This window comes from Polyodon spathula, chromosome 12, assembly GCF_017654505.1.
Source record: "Polyodon spathula isolate WHYD16114869_AA chromosome 12, ASM1765450v1, whole genome shotgun sequence".
Classification (NCBI taxonomy): domain Eukaryota; kingdom Metazoa; phylum Chordata; class Actinopteri; order Acipenseriformes; family Polyodontidae; genus Polyodon; species Polyodon spathula.
Genome location: NC_054545.1, coordinates 36,466,806 through 36,486,324, shown reverse-complemented (window position 1 = coordinate 36,486,324; position 19,519 = coordinate 36,466,806). Strand labels below are relative to the sequence as shown.

General features: G+C 40.3%; 1 protein-coding gene across 2 annotated transcripts in view; it reads right to left on the bottom strand.

The window, feature by feature from the left end:
* LOC121324562 (vascular endothelial growth factor receptor 3-like) overlaps positions 1-10,278 on the bottom strand; it is a 43,182-nt gene extending 32,904 nt beyond the window's left edge. The window contains exons 1-2 of one of the 2 annotated variants that reach the window (XM_041266611.1): positions 9,783-10,278; positions 9,595-9,683 (exon numbers count right to left, since the gene is read on the bottom strand). In XM_041266611.1, the coding sequence (XP_041122545.1) occupies positions 9,595-9,652 (58 nt within the window). In that variant the 5' untranslated portion in view covers positions 9,653-9,683; positions 9,783-10,278. Of the gene's footprint in view, positions 1-9,594; positions 9,749-9,782 lie in introns of those variants that run through there. The other variant, XM_041266610.1, reaches the window with a different exon arrangement.
* Between the last annotated feature and the right edge of the window lie 9,241 nt (positions 10,279-19,519).

The window sequence follows — 19,519 nt, the reverse complement described above, 5'->3', positions numbered from 1 at the left end:
TCCCCGAGGGGGGACTGGTTGTATTGAAAAATAAATATAGAAAAAAAAATATGATACCAGAACTGTTGATGGAAATCTGAGGAATGCAAGAAGTCATAAAGACAGAAAAAGCAGAGATAAAAAAAGGGTTTGATAGTTTTCTCTCTTGGCAAGAGGTCTGCACTGCATCTGCTAGAAATAAAGGTACCCCCCGATCTCAAAAGGCCTCTGGGAAATGCAGTTTTAGAAATCGGTCTTACTGGAACAGAAAAACAAACCCACTGATGTTATGCTTACCTGATGGATGGATCAAGGGGGATATCTTGTTGCTGACAAAACACCGACTGAGGAAACAAGGTCAGATTCTCTGTATAAAACAATTTGAATTTCTAAACGCATCGCAATACTGAACCCAGTACTGAAGACTGAGTAGGCTTGAACAAATAAAAAGATTTTCAAAACAGGCTAGATTGTATGAGATACAAAGACAAATTGTTAACATCAATTAATAACTTATATAGTAGGAATGAATGTTTAAGAGATTACATGTGGTAGACATGTAACTGCAACACTACAGCCCAGTCCTCTAACCACTGAGCTACTCAAACCCACTGCCTTCCACACTGCAGCCCTGTACTCTAACCACTGAGCTACTCAAACACACTGCCATCCACACTGCAGTCCAGCACTCTAACCACTGAGCTAATCAAACCCACTGCCTTCCACACTGCAGCCCTGTACTCCAACCACTGAGCTATTCAAACCCACTGCCTTCCACACTACAGCCCAGATCTCTAACCACTGAGCTACTCAAACCCACTGTCTTCCACACTGCAGCCCAGAAATCTAACCACTGAGCTACTCAAACCCACTGCCTTCCACACTGCATCCCAGCACTCTCATCACTGAGCTACTCAAACCCACTGCCTTCCACACTGCAGCCCAGCACTCTCACTGAGCTACTCAAACCCACTGCCTTCCACACTGCAGCCCAGCACTCTAACCACTGAGTTACCAATGTTCTGGCTTTTATTTTACGCTCATGGTAAAAACAAATGAGCAACTGCTTAAGATAGTTTACAGTATCAATGCCTTACACTATGTATTGTGTTCTCGACGACATGAATGGATGCAGCTCAATGCCGAACATATAAACGGGAAAGAGGGGCTCATTTACAGTATATCTATGGCTTTCTCTAGGCTGGCTTCCTGGTGTCCTGGTAAGATTTGCTCTCTTTGCTTTCCTTCCCTCACAATGACTGACATGGTATGAGTTTGTGGAGATCTTTGTTCTGTGCAGTGCTATATCTCATGGGTGTATCCTCACAGCCAGGCTGATAGGCATTCATATACAGTAAGTAGTTGGGCCAGGAGCAGTACACATGGTGTTTCATATATGGACTTTGCCACTGCTTTAGCTGTTCTAGAGAGAACAAAAAAAAAAACCTTTCAAAGTAATTAAAAAACCTTCTCATATTGGATGTCTATGTTGTCATTTCATTCAGTCCGTCCACAACACACTGTGGGGTTTCTTTTTACATTCCATGAATTGTGAAGACCCATTGTTCTAAGAGGAAAGCATCCCACCTGTACACACACACACACACACACACAAACACACACACACACACACACACACACCCAATACACACACACACACACACACACACACACACACACACACACACACACACACACTGATGCACACTGACACACACTCACTGACCCCACTGACACACACACACACACACACACACACTGATGCACACTGACACACACACTGACCCCATTGACACACACACACACACACACACACACACACACATACACACACACACACACACACAAGCAGACACATTTTGAAAAAGTACTGTGTCCGGCCTGAGGCTGGAGGGCAGCCAGGCCATGGAACAGACCTCCCAGATTTGTGGAGTCAGCAGCCTTTGGGATCCCTGGAGGAGGTTGCCGGGCACTTGACTAGGGGGATGCACTCTGCGCACAGACAAAGTAGGCCGGCTTCCCGGGAATCTCTGAAGGACCTTGTTTGCTGAATTGTTTTGGCAAGGATAGAGCTCCAGGAGCGACTGGGCTATTTACCGAATGTCTATTTGCCTTTTGTGAGTTTCCTCTTTCCTGTCTCTAGATCTGTGCTCAGTGAGGATGTCTCAATGGCCATCTGTACTGACTTCCTACTCACAGCTCCCATCCCAACTATCCCTTCCTGTCCCCTGCTCAGGGCCCACAGGCACACTAACAAAAAAGAAATGTTTTCATTTACAATCAGCTTGTTTTTTATGTCTTTTCATTTATTTAGAAATTATTTCCGCAGCAGGACAGCTTTCTGGACCGAGGCGCAAGGAGGTAACGGATGGAATTCAGTTGTTGTCAGTCGCTGAGCTGGGTTTGTCCTCGTTCCTATTCCTGAACGTCAACCATTCAGCTACATTGCAGTGAAAAATGTTAATAATGCCACGTGCCGTTCACCCCTGAGCTGATAAAACCTTCTGTATGTATTCCTTACTGTAGCAATAATAATTACAGCTAACCTTCTTTAGAAGATCTCTATAGGTAGACAGTCTTTATACAGATGGTTTAACTGGAGAAACATGTAAACTGCACAGAAAATTCCTGACAGGCATCACTATTAGAGAGGTGGTCTGTAATACAGTACTCACAGTAACTCAAACAAACAGGGGCTGTGTGGGATACTCATCAAGACTGTCACAGGACTGGCGTGTTTAACAGGCTGCTCCAGCCACAAAGAAGACCGTTGAGAAGACTTCTTGACACTAGTCCCTGTGCTGCGTGGAGCTCGTTTTATCAGTGGGAGGCAGGCTGATCACGGTAAGTGCTGAACATTTTGTCAAGGGAGCTAAATAAAACCGTCAGCATGCAGCGGAGCAAGTGTGGGGGGTAGGGGGGAAACGGGACGCTTCCGCAAGGCTTGCCAATGGCCGCTTTCCCATGAACCCCCAGTGACCTTCCCTGCCAGGACCAGGAGAGCCGCAGCTCAGGAAAATCAAACATAGTTAACTCATTCAGCGCCGCAACTGCCTCACACACATACAAACACACACACACACACACACACACACACACACACACACACACACACACACACACTCAAACGTACACACACAGGATAGTTTTTTTTACATTTTTTCAAAAGCTAAAAAAGCCCTGTCAGGATGTAAAAAGTGCCCTTTTAAAAAAAGCTGAAGAGCAAATTCTTGGGGTTTGTTTTTGCTAGCAATCCACTCATAGAGGACAACCGTTTTCATTCAGGCTTGGTATCAAATGTATTTACTTTGGACCCAGATCTCGGAGGAGCTCTGGAGCCAAGCTGATTACACTTATGAGCTGCCTTCTAGGTCACCACTTCCAAAGTCCTCTCCAGTACCTTCAAGGAAACTTCAAACCAGCCTGTATTAACACTTGTAGAAAGTGTTAATGTGCGGGGCTGCAGGGTGGAGGGTTAGAGTAGCACAGTGAGCAGTACTGTAGTGCTAGGCTACAGTGGGGAGTGTCCTTAGAGGGGAAAAACAATCTAAATAAAAATCCAATTATTCATTACAGCAAACGTTAGAAAAACAGACAAGTTTACAAGCAGCTTTCCAGTTACATTGGAAAGAGGATTGCCAACCTGCTTTTCAGCGTCAGAGAAAACTATTGGATATTTGAGCTCAGGCATCTGTGTCGCAACAATCGAAACTTCATATTCGCAGAGTGCGCAGCAAATAAAAGTAGAAGAATAGCCCTCAGGAAGAGGAAATTGCATTTTCAGGAACTGAACTGAAATGAAGTGGAGCTGCTGCTGCTGCTGCTGCTGCTGCTGTAGAGATTGACCTCGGAGAAGCTTTGAAGACGCAAGAAGGGTGCGCAGCGCTGCAAGCTGAAAAACAAAACCACGTTCATTTGGGCACACTGTGTGACATTGTAATGTACACTGGAAGGCCATTTGGGATTCATAATGAACAACTGTGATCTATCAGTGTAGAGAAGCACTATGTACAATACAATCTTTACATTATATATATATATATATATATATATATATATATATATATATATATATATATATATTTTTTTTTTTAGGGGAAGAAGTGACCTATACCTGTATGGTATTGTATTTTTGTTTGGATCGTAATATAAAAAGAAAATACAAATATCATTAAAAAAAGAATAATTTGACTTTAGGTTAAGACTGATTCAGCCCACATGGCAACAGCTGTCCTGTGATGAAAGAGTTCATTGCTCAGGGCCCTGCTCTATGATCCTTCTGAGAAGGTGTAAAAACCATCAGTGCTGAATGACGGCTCTCCCAGCAAGCTCAGCCCCTCACCTGAGGTTCATTTAGACAGCAGCAGCCTGCTTGTTCAAACCTCCTCACATGTGGTACGGCTAAACTGAAAGCGCTCCATGCTTCACTTCCCCTTCGCAAATTAAAATCAAGTTGTATAAAAGCAGAGACGGAGTACAAATCCTCTGCGATCTGAGGATCAATTTCTCTGTTGATTATTGGAACGGAGATTGGAGGGCCTGAACAATCGATCTCTGTATTGTGCTGGCTGGAAACTGAGCTTAAATACTGACAGGGGAACATTCGCAGTGACTCAGACAAAGGGGAGCTGGAGTCTCGATGTGGGTCTCTCTATTGTTACCTGACTTCCTCAAATCACACCAGCACCACTTTAAAGCTGGTCAGTAAGATGTTTAACAAGGCAATAAAATTGCTAAAGCATGAATATGTTTATTCGTTTTTGAAGGTCCCCTACAATGCAATCAGTAAGCATCTGTAAGCTTTAATAAAGCACTTACAAATGAAACCCAGGCTGTGCGGGTTGAGTTGTGTGGTTTGTGACCTAGCAACACAGTTCAATTAAATCCTTCTTTACATCTGAGATTCCCAAAAGACTTTTTCTCACATGAAATCGTTTTAATCTTTTTCCTTCACAATCACTCAAACAGTATGGGCTCAGTATTCTCATTTACTAATGCAAACGTCACCCAGAATAAAAGAAAAGAAAGAAAGTAAGAAAGACAGATTTACGATTTGCATACTGGTACCGTATAGTTCATTTCTATACCTTGCTAAATTTCTAAAATATTATCAAACTGGCAGTGAGCCAACTGGACTCCAGCAATCCTGACTCCTTCACTATTATTTATGGCTGGTGCAAGATGAAGGTAAACAGTAGGATACTTGTGTGCTTTTATCAAATGGCTTTGCAGTTTCATTATGTTCGTTTTGGGCCTGATTTGGTTCAAAATACCACCAGATCCAAGGTCCGACCATCCAATACAGGCGTAAAAGAAACCTGTCCAGAACCCAGAACCCAGAACCCAGAATCCAGATACCAGAACCTAGAACCCAGAATCCAGAATCCAGAATCCAGAATCCAGTACAACATGCCATCAACTGCTTGATTGTACAGCTGTCACGTTTCTAATAATTATGCTGATGTGTTGTGTTTGGAAATTAATTATTGACCCAGTTGGGCTCCTAACGTTGTAAAAAGTCTCCAGGTGCCCCACTAATTGGTTACACTCAAAGTAAACTTTCCAGAAACGTGATGTTTCTGTGGCAGGAAGCCAGGCATTATGAGCTGGTCTGGTCATTCCTAAAGGCTTCCATTATGTGGTTGAGCATTTCTAAAGTCTTACAGCAAGTCTCGGCCCAGCCCTGCCAACAATGGCTTCACCTGCCGCTCTTGTGAGGGCACAAAGAACCCCACAGTCCTGCAGCGCCAGCAGGTTTCCATTCGCTGGAGGCAGTTTAAATGCAGCTAGGCACAGGCTGTACATGTGCTCTGTCTTATTAGCAGCTGGTCTTGTTAGTGCTGTCATGCTGCTTGATACTGATATGCATGCTTTAGTATGCAACAAACTCAAATAGTCTAACTCAGTAAGCACATAGCCTACTACTATGACTACTATTGCTACTACAAAGAAGAAGAAGAAGAAGAAGAAGAAGAAGAAAAGAAGAAGAGAAGAAGAAGAAGAAGAAGAAGAAGAAGAAGAAGAAGAAGAAGAAGAAGAAGAAGAAGAAGAAGAAAGTCTAAATAGCATGTGCTCATAAAAAATTAGGTGTGTGCTTGATGCAGCTCCCCACATAACTCACTCTGATAGCAAGGAGAAAACATGCTTGTTATTATTACATTGAAGCCTCCTCGATTGCACTTGGCCATGTGAGCAGGACACACTCTTGTTATTACTGCACACACTGATAGATGAGGAATGGCAACAACAACACAAATGTCTCCATGGAGGCTCATGGGATAGATTATTAGTAACCAGTATTTAGGTAACAGGTACCTGCGACCCACCTGCTTACTGTTCCCACCGTCCAGTTATATTGTAATGCTCTGAGATGTACCATGCAGTCACAGCATGCTGAACATGACATGTTAGGATCATTGCCTGGTGTTATGGTTGTGTCTGATGGTCACCATTTTGGAGAGACATAACATTCGCAGAGAAACAGGATGTTTTTGATGAAAACGGAAAAGCGCAGGAAAACTTCAGGTTACCATCTTGCAGAACATGTGCTGATGTAAATAATAATAATGGCAATGTAAAAATACACTGGACACTGTCGTTCCTGTCTACCAACGAAAACAGAACATTTGCAACAATTCACGTTCAGAAAATGTGCCCCTTTACTGGAGACCTGTTGGAATTCAGACCCTAGATCTTGTAGAGGTCTGTCAGACACATTGGATCCTGCTCACTCAGCAGTAACTTTGCAATGACTAATCAAATGAAGTTTGATATACATGAAACCATTCTAAGCTGGTTTCAAATCAGGCAAATTCTTTACCTTTAAACCTTGGCTGAAAACTTTCTTACTTAAGTTGCATACGCTGCCAAAAAAATGAGCAGAAATGTTAAAACCTACTATTATTTATTTATGAGAAAAAAAATAGTGTACATTTAATGAAATTAGTGTTTGACCGTTTTAAGAAAAACATAACAGAACATTCCTCATATATGAAAGAAGCTTAAGGAGAAGATGGGATAAGAAGTATTATATTACAAGCCAGTCCTGTAGCTTGAAGGACTGTGGACTGGGCTGGAGGCCAGCAGACATTGCCAGCTCTGTCACTTCACCTATTACAGGCATTGCTATACATACGCAGGAGCCTGGTTGGATACAACGGTGACTATCTTGAGAGATTGGTTACTCATGCCACACTAGATGCATTGACTAAAAAAACCAAAAAGCGTGAGCTTAGAAAAACACTTGCAGTATGGTAACAATATTGGCAGCCTCTTTATTAAGCTGGCAATCCACACTGCAGAAAGCAGTCCCATCAAAGGAATCTTTAATGTACTTGAAAGCATGTGAATCACATCACACTATAATGAGATTGTCTAATCGCATCACAGTGTAATGAGATTGTCTGATCACATCACAGTGTAATGAGATTGTCTGATCACATCACAGTGTAATGAGATTTTAGACCACATTCGCGCAACCATTATTAACAAGTTAGGACTGCAATGCATGTACTGGCAGCAGGATGCATGTGTACGCATTGATTTTAAACACCTGTACTGTTCTCACCGTGATTGAATGCATTAGACTACCATATTCTGTAATGCACTGCACTACACTAATTTAATATATAATTGTGTCTAAAATTGATTGCCCAGGTGTCATTGCTTTCTGTTGTATAGGTATCATATACTGGAGGTTACTCTACACCACTCAGGAGCTGACCCTGGTGAACATGTTCTGTAACTAAATCAGTGACAATGCCTTGTGTGGGCTTCATTGCACTGATCATTACAGAGCCCTGAGTGAGATCACACTACTGGGGTAACAGGTTTATAGCTCAGTGTTTTAATTCAACTATACATCCAAACCCAAATTATTAGGATTTCTAAAAATAACAGATTCTAAGCTCTTTTTATGCTTCATATTGTAAAACTCCCTTATTTTAGGGTGCCGGGTGTTTATTTTCTCTCTTAGACAGCCTAGACTACCATGTATGCTGTGCTTCTAAAACACACCAGCAGCTAAGACTGAGAACATCTGTCACATATAATGTAGTGATGATTGGAAAAGAAAATCCAAAAGATACTCAACCGAAAAAAAAAGTATGTCTGAAACCCAAGAGAGACTCAACTGCAAACCAACAATATCCTTGAACTGGACCGTGTGGCTTCAAAAGCTTTCAAGTTGAATTGCAGAGACCAAGCACACTAACCCACACAGCAGCTGGGAAAGAAACCCTGCCTTCACAATCTTGGGAAAGTGCACCACACTCTGTTTCCAGAAACTCAGTCCCTTTGTTCACAACTTCAAGGGACATAGAGAAATGTGTCTTTAATTAGAAAGATCACACGTTGAATTAGGAAGATATTTCTTTTTATTAGATAACGTCACATTAGAAATAATCTTTAAATATATATTTTTTAACTATACATAATAACAAATATAGTATATGATGCTGTGTTAGATTCAAGCTGATTTCCCCCTTCTTATAGCAAGCTTACTTCTGGAGTGACTATCAGCTTGTATCGTACATCAACCTATACAATATCCTATACAAATTGTATGGCACTATACTGTGCAGCTGTAAGTGCAAATGATGGTGGTTAGATCATATGAACTGTATAGAAAATAAACATTTTAAATGATAAAATACAGGTCAACTCTTATTGAACAGGTATATAATCGCTTAAACACTTAACATTTGAAAGTTGAATGTAGTTTAAGACTTCATTTTGTAATGGTTCCAAATCGAAATCCCCCAGATTCAATAAAGAATTCAAATCTCGAAATCTTGTTCAAAACAAAGAGGGAAGATTTCTGCAATTGTGGCTTTCCAGCAAAGACACACATACCCCATTAGCACTCATATAGTTTACCATCTAGACCTTATGACCACCATATATAGAACATAGATTGCACTGGAACCATTTCTAAAACTAGGCTAAAGACTTTTGACAAGGCATTCAGTGTTTTCATTATTACAGACTCCCGCATTTAAATATCCCGCATTGTAATGGAGATTATATGAAGTAACCAGCGGATACACGCATTGTCATAAATAGAAAACAATCCTATTTAAACCACTGCTTGGTACTAATGGAGTGTTTTCTTATCTGATACACAGCAGTGGTGTAAATAATGCACCATTTGTATTGGCACAAACGAGTCGAGTAAATAGACACGACCAAAAACCAACGCTAGCCAATTAATTAGCAACTAGCTTGCTGGGCTATTAAACACAGCTGACGAGACGACTGGCTGGTTGAAAACTAGTACAAGTAATATAGCAGCGGTAGCAATCTGATCAAGCAACACTGCCTAAGATGGGACCTTGTAATTTATATCTGCCCAGGGCGCAGTGATCCACACGGGTACCTCACAAGTGCAATTTGAGTTCAGCCGCATATGGGATATATCTAATCATTCCTTATACTACAGAAAAAATCATGTCTTGTTAAATACAAACTACTTAGATTTCACTTTGCACATAAATACATTTTGCTGTCAGTGTGTGCACACTGGAATAATAATAATAATAATAATAATAATAATTTTAATAATAATAATAATAATAATAATAATAATAATAATAATAATGTAACCTTCATCCCTACCTGATATGCAAGTGATCACAATCCAAATACGGAAGAAACACGTAAAATCTCTCTTCATTTCCAGATTTCCAGTCCTCGGATGTTAAAATCTAACAAATTAAAAAAATTAATAAACCCAGATGTTTCTCTTTAAAAAATAAAATAAAACAAGAAAGAAAAACCAAAAAAAAAAAAAAAAAAAAACGCACTTTTTTTCAATTTGCGTGAAAATCAGGTGAGTTTCAATGCGTGAGTCGCTTGTGGTCAAACCAGCGAGTCGGTGAAAGAGCCCGAACGCAGACAGTCACACTGACACAGAGGATGTGTGAATTGTCAACGAAAAGAAAACTGCTTTCCTGTTAAAAGGAAATCTATTTTTTTTTAAAGAGCAGAACGAATTTACATTGATTTCCTTTCCCTCTTTTTACAGCTAGTGACTAAGGGAAATAAAGGTTTTGCCTATTACCCAAGGCGAGAAAGAGACCCCCTCCTCACAACGGTTAAAAAAAAGGGGGACATTAACTCGCCCAGCCTCCGCAGTAATACAATGCCAGTACAAATCGAGAAAGACATGGGTTTTACAGTTCTGCTGGTGTGTGAATAACTATACTGGGCTGGCATCTGGAAAACAACTGAAAGTTTTGGGGCTATAACCTAGGAATCTGGAGCGCACTGGCAGCTGTGATCAAGTGAGCTATTTGAGAAAAAAAAAAAGAGACAAAACGTCATTCCCGAGTAAAGAAATCAAATATGTTGAGAAAAAAAAACAAAAAAACAATGTAAAAGTAATAAATATCTACATTGTGTACCTCACAGGACCATAAAGAAAAAGAATATATATATATATATATATATATATATATATATATATATATATATATATATATATCTATATATATATATATATATATATGTTAGTCCAAGCCCTTGTATGATACATAACAGTTGTTTTTTTTTTTGTTTTTTTTTTTTTTAGTTTGTTCCATTGAAAATTTGAATAGTTCTATTGCAGGTAAACATCACAGTGAAGTTGATCTAAAGCACAGGAAATGTTTAGGTTTCAGGGAACAGCAGCATTGCTTTCCTAAGTACTTGGATGTGGCCCCCATCTTTGAAAAGGTTGTCAACCCTGAATCTTTAACCACAAACAAACTGTCTCAGCAGTTTAGGCTGCTACTCAAAGGTCAAAGGTTCAGGAGACGGAGACTGTAAAGTGACTTATCTTGCATTTTTAGCTGGATCTGTACAGTGCAAACCGAACTGTACCATTTCAACTCCAGGGTTTATTTGATCGGACCACACCCCACCAAGATAAGACAGATCTGGATTGTCTTTTTTAGCCATTGGCAAAGAGGTTCCTCACTTGGACTGTATCAGATGCTTATTTCAGGGGCTGGACTTAACTAAGACTGGAGTTGTGGGTGATCCCCCAGTGTTGCAGAATCAAACCTGCTTCTCAGACACTTGTGCAGAGCAGAGAGAAGCCCACTCTGCCAGGGTTACCAGCTCACTGAATGAAAAACAATCCCAGTGTGACCGTTTGAACCATCCCTGACCCTGGACAGAAGGAGTCTGCAGCGATGTTACTAGCACACAAAGCAAAGAGATGGGGGCTGGGTGTGAGGGGTTGCTTCTTCCAGCCTTCTCTTGCCAGAGCCCCCTTGAAACAAAATGCATATCTCAAGGGCTCTCTATCCTGGTTAAATAAATACTTGTGAATTTGAAAATGTGCAGCTCTAATAATACTGAATTGATGAGAGGGAGCATCTGTATTCCATTCAAAGCTTGTTTTAATTCTTAATGACTGACAGAGTGGCTGCAATCTGGCTCCCAGTTCCTCTAAACAGTGTTCTTGTCTTGCAAAACCATGTTGAGAGATGCATTAATTGAGCCAGCCCTCCGTTTTAAAGTTCAAAACACTAGGAATAAGAACCATGTGTGACATACAGAAGAATACCGAGCAAGTCCTTTGTGAATTACGTCCACTTTGAATTCATGTTAAAGAAAAAAACAAAAGGGTTCTGGTAATCAAAACCCATTGTAAAGAGTTTTCATTGTTTGTTTTTTTTTTGTCTGAGCGGATATATTGAAAGCATAGCTTGGGATCGTTCACAATCAGGAACATTTATTTCTATTCACAAATCCAAAAGCATTGTGTTTGTTTGTGTGTGTGTGTGTGTGTGTGTTTTCAAGAAAGCTCTATCTTTGTTCATGTTTATTTTGGCTCTGTACAATCAAGGAAAAGCAACTCTGAAACAATCAGACCCCCATCCTTTTTATGCTTACCATGGTATTTTTGTAGTCTTACCATGCTTTTCCTATAGGGTGCATAGTGCATTTGCCATCACCTTTGTTTCAAAGTAAAAATGTCTCATTAATGTAAAGTTCAGCTGCACCATCATAAGAAAAGCAGCAAGGGTACCTAATCTGATAAATAGAAAGGTAAGTTATTTAAAAACAAAAATACAAATATATAAATTGCATATTCATTATCTACATTTCCTATATTCCTAGGAGTAAAATCAAGTTTGATATTCATGACACTGTTCCAGATTGTTGTCGCTTTATTTATTCAACACCGCATCGAGTTTATCAAAACAAGTCTTCAAAGTAAGTTCAAAGATTTGTGAACATGCCTTGATATCTGTTAGCAGCACAAATAACAAGTGGTTTGCAATTACCAGGCATAGCAAAGTTCGTGAGAGGGGACAGCAGCCGCCTCCTGAAATGATAATGACACTGCAAATCACTGTGGAGCAGAAACACTTCATTCAGTTTTATAAGAGCGTCTCTCTTGGGCACTGGCCTGAATGGGGTCTGTAATGTGTTTCCTGACCTCTTTGGTGCTGGCGGATGGAATAAGAGAACTTCAAGGCTCTGTCCTTGGGCGAGCATGCCAGGGACACATGAGAAGGAAATGAGAGCCTTTTAAGCGCCAGAGAGGTGAAAAAAGAGCTTGCATCCTCTTTCGCAAGACTAATCTACGAATGGATGTTCCAAATATTGTACAAAATCTCAACCCAGTTCCAGCAGGGCTTACTTACCCTGCAGTTCCCAGTCTGGGCTGGGCTGAGAGAGCGGAAACTATCTGGCTAGTCGACACCAGGGCGGCTTTCAGTGTGGGATTGAAGGATCCAAAGACCCCACAGTAAAATGAAGAACCCGTCATTCTCAGCTCTCTAGCATTGCCTGCTTGTGATTCTTCATGTGTGTTCCCTATGTAAGATATTGCACAAAACGCTGTACAATATTACAAACCATCTTTATTTTGCACACAGTTTGCTCTGGTACCCTTATAAGAGTTTTCCACTGTATTTTTGCAATTTTACTGTGCCATGCTTTTCCCATGGTTACACTCTTCATTTACCATAGTTAACCCTGGTTCGCCACGTTTATTAATATGCGTTACTATACCTTGCAATTCTTTACAATGCTTCCCTATGCTTTGCCATGCTTTCATTATGCTTTATTACACTTGCTATGGTTTTACTATGGGAAACTTTTACAAGGGCAGGTCCATTACAAACACTTAATTGTTGTTGCTTGGTTTTATATAGGTGACTTTGTTAAAAACAGTTTCTTGAACTCTAGAGGCCTACTTTCAGCCTCCCAGTGACGCCACATGTTTTTCCTCAAGCAGAATGTTCTGGATTCAGTAAAGATAGTACACCAGGGCACCTGGATTTATGAGCGGCTTCCTCAGGGTCAAAGCCAGGGGGTAAATTTATCTCATCCCCAGGGAGAGGTGGAGATGTTCCTGTTCCTTCCAGGATGGTTGACAGTAGGTCGATGTCAGACCGGAGTTGCATCCTGCCTGCCCAGCCCTCACTGGGATTTTAAACCAGGCTGCAGGCACAGGGACTGCGGGTAGCTTGGAATATATTTAGGGCAGTACTGGAGGACTTCAGGCCCTTGTGCCTGTGCACTGCACACACACATACACACACAAACATTCGAAAGTGGTAAATTAAAAAATATAAATATTTCTCAGTGTCTTAAAAAGTAATTCTATATGTCTTTACTGGTAAAATGTTTTGTTTCACATTCTTATATCAGCGGGCGACATGGTCTCCACCCGCTAAGTGGTAAATGTTGTAGGACCTGTTTTACAGTTTTTTTACAATTGCTTTGACTCATTTTTCAACACAGTGTTCCAATGTGCATAACTCTTAACACTAGATGCTGAACTGCTCATTTTGGGGTCAAAACCCCATGCAGAGTGCAAAAAAAAAAAAAATACTACTGTGTCAAATGAGATAAATACATCATGCAAAAGCAAACCATAGCACCAAAACATCATATGCTTTGATCACTGAAGTTTAATCATTGAAGCATTGCTAAATAAAACACCCATTAGCAAATAATGCTGTCAAACACAAAATAATTCAAATCAAAACAAAGTCTAAAAGTGTCATTTGCTCATATTCAAATGATCAACATTACAATGAGCAAAATGATAGCAACCTGCAGAATAAAACATATTCTAAATAATGTACAGTAAGCATTCAGTGATATTCTACACAATTATATCAAATAGCATGTAGCAGTCCAAAGATGACCAAAACCCAAACTGCTGATCAAAATCCTGTATACATTGCAAAATGAATGCAGTGGAGTCAACCATGCAGCAATAAAGACACCACAAGCAAATAGTGTCCAAAACATCAGAAACTTTGTTTGAACATTTTCTTTTTAATCTTATAAACAATAACATAAATTAGTTTTACATAACAATCATGAATACTGCTGAAAAAAAAAAAAACTACAGTAATAGAATGCTCAGAGCTTCATGTAGTGATGAGCTAATTATCAATTAAGCTGTTTTACATTCTCACATAGAGAAAGCGATTTGCAGTTATGACCCCCAATTGTTACCAGGTGATCAAATAGTTAAGAACTCTACCAGATAAGTGTTATCATTTGACGTAAGTCCTAATCGTTGACAGGGCAACTTTATGATTGGAAGTGATTTACAGCTATGCATGTTGTATGTTAGCATGGAAAAATGTGTCCTAACAGTTGTATTTTACCACTCAGTTTATCATTATGTGTTAAGAGTTGTGCACATTGGGTCGCTGTACTGAAAAATGAGTCAAAGCAATCGTAAAAAAAATAATAATAATAATAATAAATAATAATAATAATAATAATAATAATAATAATAATACACATTAAATATTTTGGAGTAGAATTAGATAAATCTGCAGGAGATTTTGATTCAGTGATTTAAACTGTCATAACAAATACAGAAAACACATAGAGTTCATTGTGCAGTACACTACTGCACATTATACGTGTGTCTGGTCACAGGAGTTTCTGTTTATAATTACTTAGTGGTCACTGCCCTCTAGTGGCAGTTAATGTGTTTGTTTTACGTTACGTGGGGAATTGATTATTCTGTAATCCAGTATTTACCAATAGAAAGTCTTTCAGTTTAACATTTTAATAACTCTTCTCTGTCCTGCAGCCCTTGATCTGGCAAGACATGAACAGCGATACCAGTCCCTGGAGAGAAAAAAGCTTATATTTTATTGTATAAAGTCTGGATATTGGAATCATGTATTTTAAAGATTTATACAGTGGCGCCAACTTTTGACTCCGTAATAATCCTGGTGTTTAACACAGACTTGTTACTGAGTCGCTCTTTAAGAGTAGCCTATTAGGGTTATGAGTTTTACAGCAGCCTGATTAAAATCCATTCTGTTTAGATTATTTAAATGGACAAATGAAAATAGTTCAAGTAACACTTGTCAAAACTCCCGCTCTCCTGTGTTATCTGTGAAGGACTAGCAAGACATTGAGATTTCAAATGACACAGCGTGTCTCTTTAATGACTGAATTCCATACGAACAAGTGGGTTCAATGACTGGCTTTACAGATTGCTGCACACTTCTGTTAGAACTGCACACCACACACATTTAGATCCTTATATCACAATAGGAGGGGTCAATCTTAGCTGTAGGGATCAAGCCAGTCAGTTTAGTAAAAAAAAGAAGATAAAAAAGATGTCATACCCTTTTACAATAATTGTACTGTGCATTACTACAGTTTAAGGGACATGCAATAGGAAAATAAATGTAAAGTAAAAAAAAGGGGGGGTATAATTACAGCGATTTCTAGTTTTAACCTTACTAAATCAAATAAGTCATACCCTTTCACTACAAATAGGACTCAATGCCCCTACCATGCTTAAGAGGCATCTTAGCAATACTGCATTAATTTTGGGTTCCTCCACAGCCTATTTCAGCTCTGCAAGCTCCCTCAGCCTGTCCCAGTCACTTTGTCATTTCTGTCTGTGTCTTCTCCCATTGCTTCTGTGTTGACATAGTGAGTCACAGCCCTGGTGCTGCTTATTATTCAAGGCTGCTGACCACTTAATTACATGGGATGTGTGTGCTGCTAACCCTGTAATAAAGTATTGACGTGCTAGTATTGGGGTGTGTGCCTTAAAATCGGTACTAGCTGGGCAAAAGGGACAAGCTGCAAGACACTTCATTAGAGAAGAGCTGGAATTGGTGTTGCCACCGTGTCCATTATGTTTCTGTTGCTGATATTGATGCTGATGAGATTACTGCAGGGTAGCACACTGGGGTTATAATAGCACCGCAATGGTGTTTCGCAGGGTATAGTTGATATCGTCACAAAGAGTTCAATATGTATTCCTCCCAAACCTTTTTTGCAGTCTAATCTGTCTCTAATGCGACAGTGTTCTTGGCCGTTGCACAAACGCACATTCGTTTGTGTTCAGTTGTGCCACGCCCACTTCAGCAGTCACGTGGTGCTCCCTGCACTGTCTCTCTGGGATGTTCTGTCTTGGGTGTGCCAGCCAGCAATGGTCTCATTCGATTCATTCCTAGCTGTGTAATTACAATGAAGGTATTGTATAACTACAGGTGTTGTTACAGTGTATTTAAAGTCTGATTCATTCCAAATAAAAGTTACATTTCAGAAAAGTCTTTTAAACTGCCCCCTCCTGAGCAGCCCAGAGCAATAGAGAGCACACTCCATCTGTGATTTGACAAAAATGAGGACTTGCTGAGAATTCTGGCTCTGAGCGGCTCAGCTACTCAATGCACCCACTGTGCGTGTCATTTTACATTATGACATCACAAATCCATTCCCTTGGAAACCAGAATGTTTTCTTGCTGCACAGAGTTGCATTTGCAGGTAAGTAGAGTAAGATCATCTGTGACAAAGGGTTCTTGGTGAAAAAGGATCAGCTGAATTTGTATATGAAACACAGCAGTTTCCAAGACGCCAAAGGTCTCCTCTTCCCTTTGTGGTCTCCAAAGCAATTGTAATTTATTTACATATTCCTGTTATATACATGTAAATGTATAAACAGGTGAGTATTATCGCTACTTATCTATTATAGGATTTTATATTTAAAAATTCATATTTTAAACATTAAACAAACACTGAAACAGTTGCCAGTAACCAGGAGTACGTTATTTATACCACAGAACAACCATACTCATGAATGAAAAAAATAAATGAGCGAAAAACTTAAACTAGGATATGAAACATAGACCACAGCAAATAGACCCGAAGGAGCTTGTATATTTCAACCAATAGCTGTTCCTTATCTGTCTTATTCATAGCTGTGTGTTTGTATGAACATGCATTGCTGTAACAGCCTGCAAACACCTGATTCTGAGTTACAAAGGCAATGGTCAGCTGCAAGTGGCTTCCAACATGCTGGTGTTTTTTGAATAAACACAATCCATTTTTTTTTTAAATTCTCTTTCCCTGGAAAAACAGACACTCCTAGCTAAACTTGCGATCAAGGACAGAAGCATGAAGTCTGATCTGAAACTCCAGGAAGCCTGGCGAGAAGAGGATTTTGCTTTGGAGAAGCAAAGCCTTGAGTGTTTGAAGGTGCAGAGGTATGGGTACCAGGGCTTGAACCAGCAGCAGCTTGAAGGCATGAGCACAGCATGGGAGGAGGAATACTGTGGGAGGAGACGACCCAGACCAATCCCCTGGCTCACTCTGCAAAGTTCCATCCATAACAACAGACACCAGGACCCACCCACCTCGATCATGAGATCCAACGCAGCGAGCCTGGACAGCATGAATGAGCTTCATCTTGATGCCCATCTTTCATACACAGGGACCCATCACAGCACTGGCTTGGACTACATGAGCTGGCAGCCCTTGCCCCTTCAGAGAGACCTATTTGAGCCCTGGGGTTCTCACTGCTTTAAGAACCAGGACCCTGACACAGCCATCATAGTACCAGTCTCTAAAAACTCTTGTTCCACCAAGGACTCTGACAGTGCAGAAAAGGTTAGTGACTGCATTTATGTGCTGCTTACCCATAGTCTTTTACTGTGTTCATTTTTGAGCAGTGTCCAAAATACCATAATAAACTGCTCACATTTTAGATGAACTTAATATTGAAAAGCATTCTTTTAGGGAAAGGGAAACATGCTTTCTTCATTATTATTTCTAAGAGAAACATCAATTAAACTGTACAGAGGATGTTTTATCAATAAAATAATATCTCTGCCAGTTTCTGGCTTTAAAGAACACTAATGTGTAATGCATTCAATATCAAAGGAAGAACAATGACAAAATTGGTCTTTGGAGCATTACCGAAACGCAGACAGGAATACCTTGCTGTCAGTAATACAGCATCTGGAAGCAGAGCAATGCTCCAAGGGGATTCTGACAAGCCGCTGGGGGGATTTGAAGAAGCAGGAGTATGAGCTTTGCCAGCAAGGTAAAAAGAATTTGAAGTTCCCTAGGTACCAACATAAATACTGCCACTAGGAGGGGATGATACCTGAAGATTCAGTTCTTTGCCTACCCATTAAGTTGCAAGACTTTTCTCAACGGAGATGACTTGCACCTGCATAGATTGACTCAATTATTTATATAACTTGCATAAAAAGTATATTGTTACCTTTGCAGTGCTTGAATCACCTGTCTTCTTAGTGCACTTCCTCAATAACAGAGTCTAGCAGGAGCAGACGGTCACAGACAATCTGCTGAACTCTTTGAGAGCGGAGCAGCGGAGAGCAAGGCAGTACCCTGCAAGCCTCACGAGGGAGCGAGCCACAGTCAGGGCTCTGAAACAGGGGCTGTCAAGAGCAACACCGGAGCAGACACCAAATACAGAGAACAGGGACCTGAGGTAAGTAGCAAGAATAGCAGTTCTGGACCACGTCCTGCAAATAGTACATGTCCTGCCCTCAGAGTCATTAGGCAGTGATTTGCAAGAGCTTCCGAAGAGGCAGTGCAGAATTTTGGAAAGCCCATGTTGTGTGTTCATAGTACTATTCATCTGCAATGCGCTATTAATATTTTTGGCTGGCATACCTTCTCAATTTGATCATTTGTACTGCTGCCCTCCAGTATCCCCTAGCTGCTGTACAATGGTTGGATAAATGCTAACTCTCTAATTGCAGAAGTAGGCTGGAGAACAAGGAAGCTGCTTTCCACTTAGCCTTAAAGGACCTAGAGGAAAATAAACATAGAGATCAGAGGATTCAGCAACAGGAGCTTAATACAGTATTGTGGCAAGAGCAAACAGGAAGGACACATGAGGTATTCAAACTCTAGTGAGCCCTAGGCTGAGCTCGAAACCATTGTGACAGGCTTTCTATAAAAAATAAGAACCTGCTAAGGTGTCTTTTAGGTAGGCCTTTTTACTGTCAAGACATTAGGATTTTTAAAAATTGAACACTTAAAATTGAATACCTTAAATTTGACATAGGCAGCTAGATTGCTTGTATCGAAAGTATCTTCTGTGGATTTTACTGGCTTTCAAGAGCTGAGCAAATGGCCATAAATACAGATTCACTGTAATAAGGTTTGAAATGTGATCTTAAAATACTTGGTTATATAAGGCTGACTGATCTAATGCAGAAAACGTTGCTTCTCATTGATGAAACAGCAGTGTTGTCTGGAAGAGCAGGTGCAGAGCGGCGACCTCGGTAGA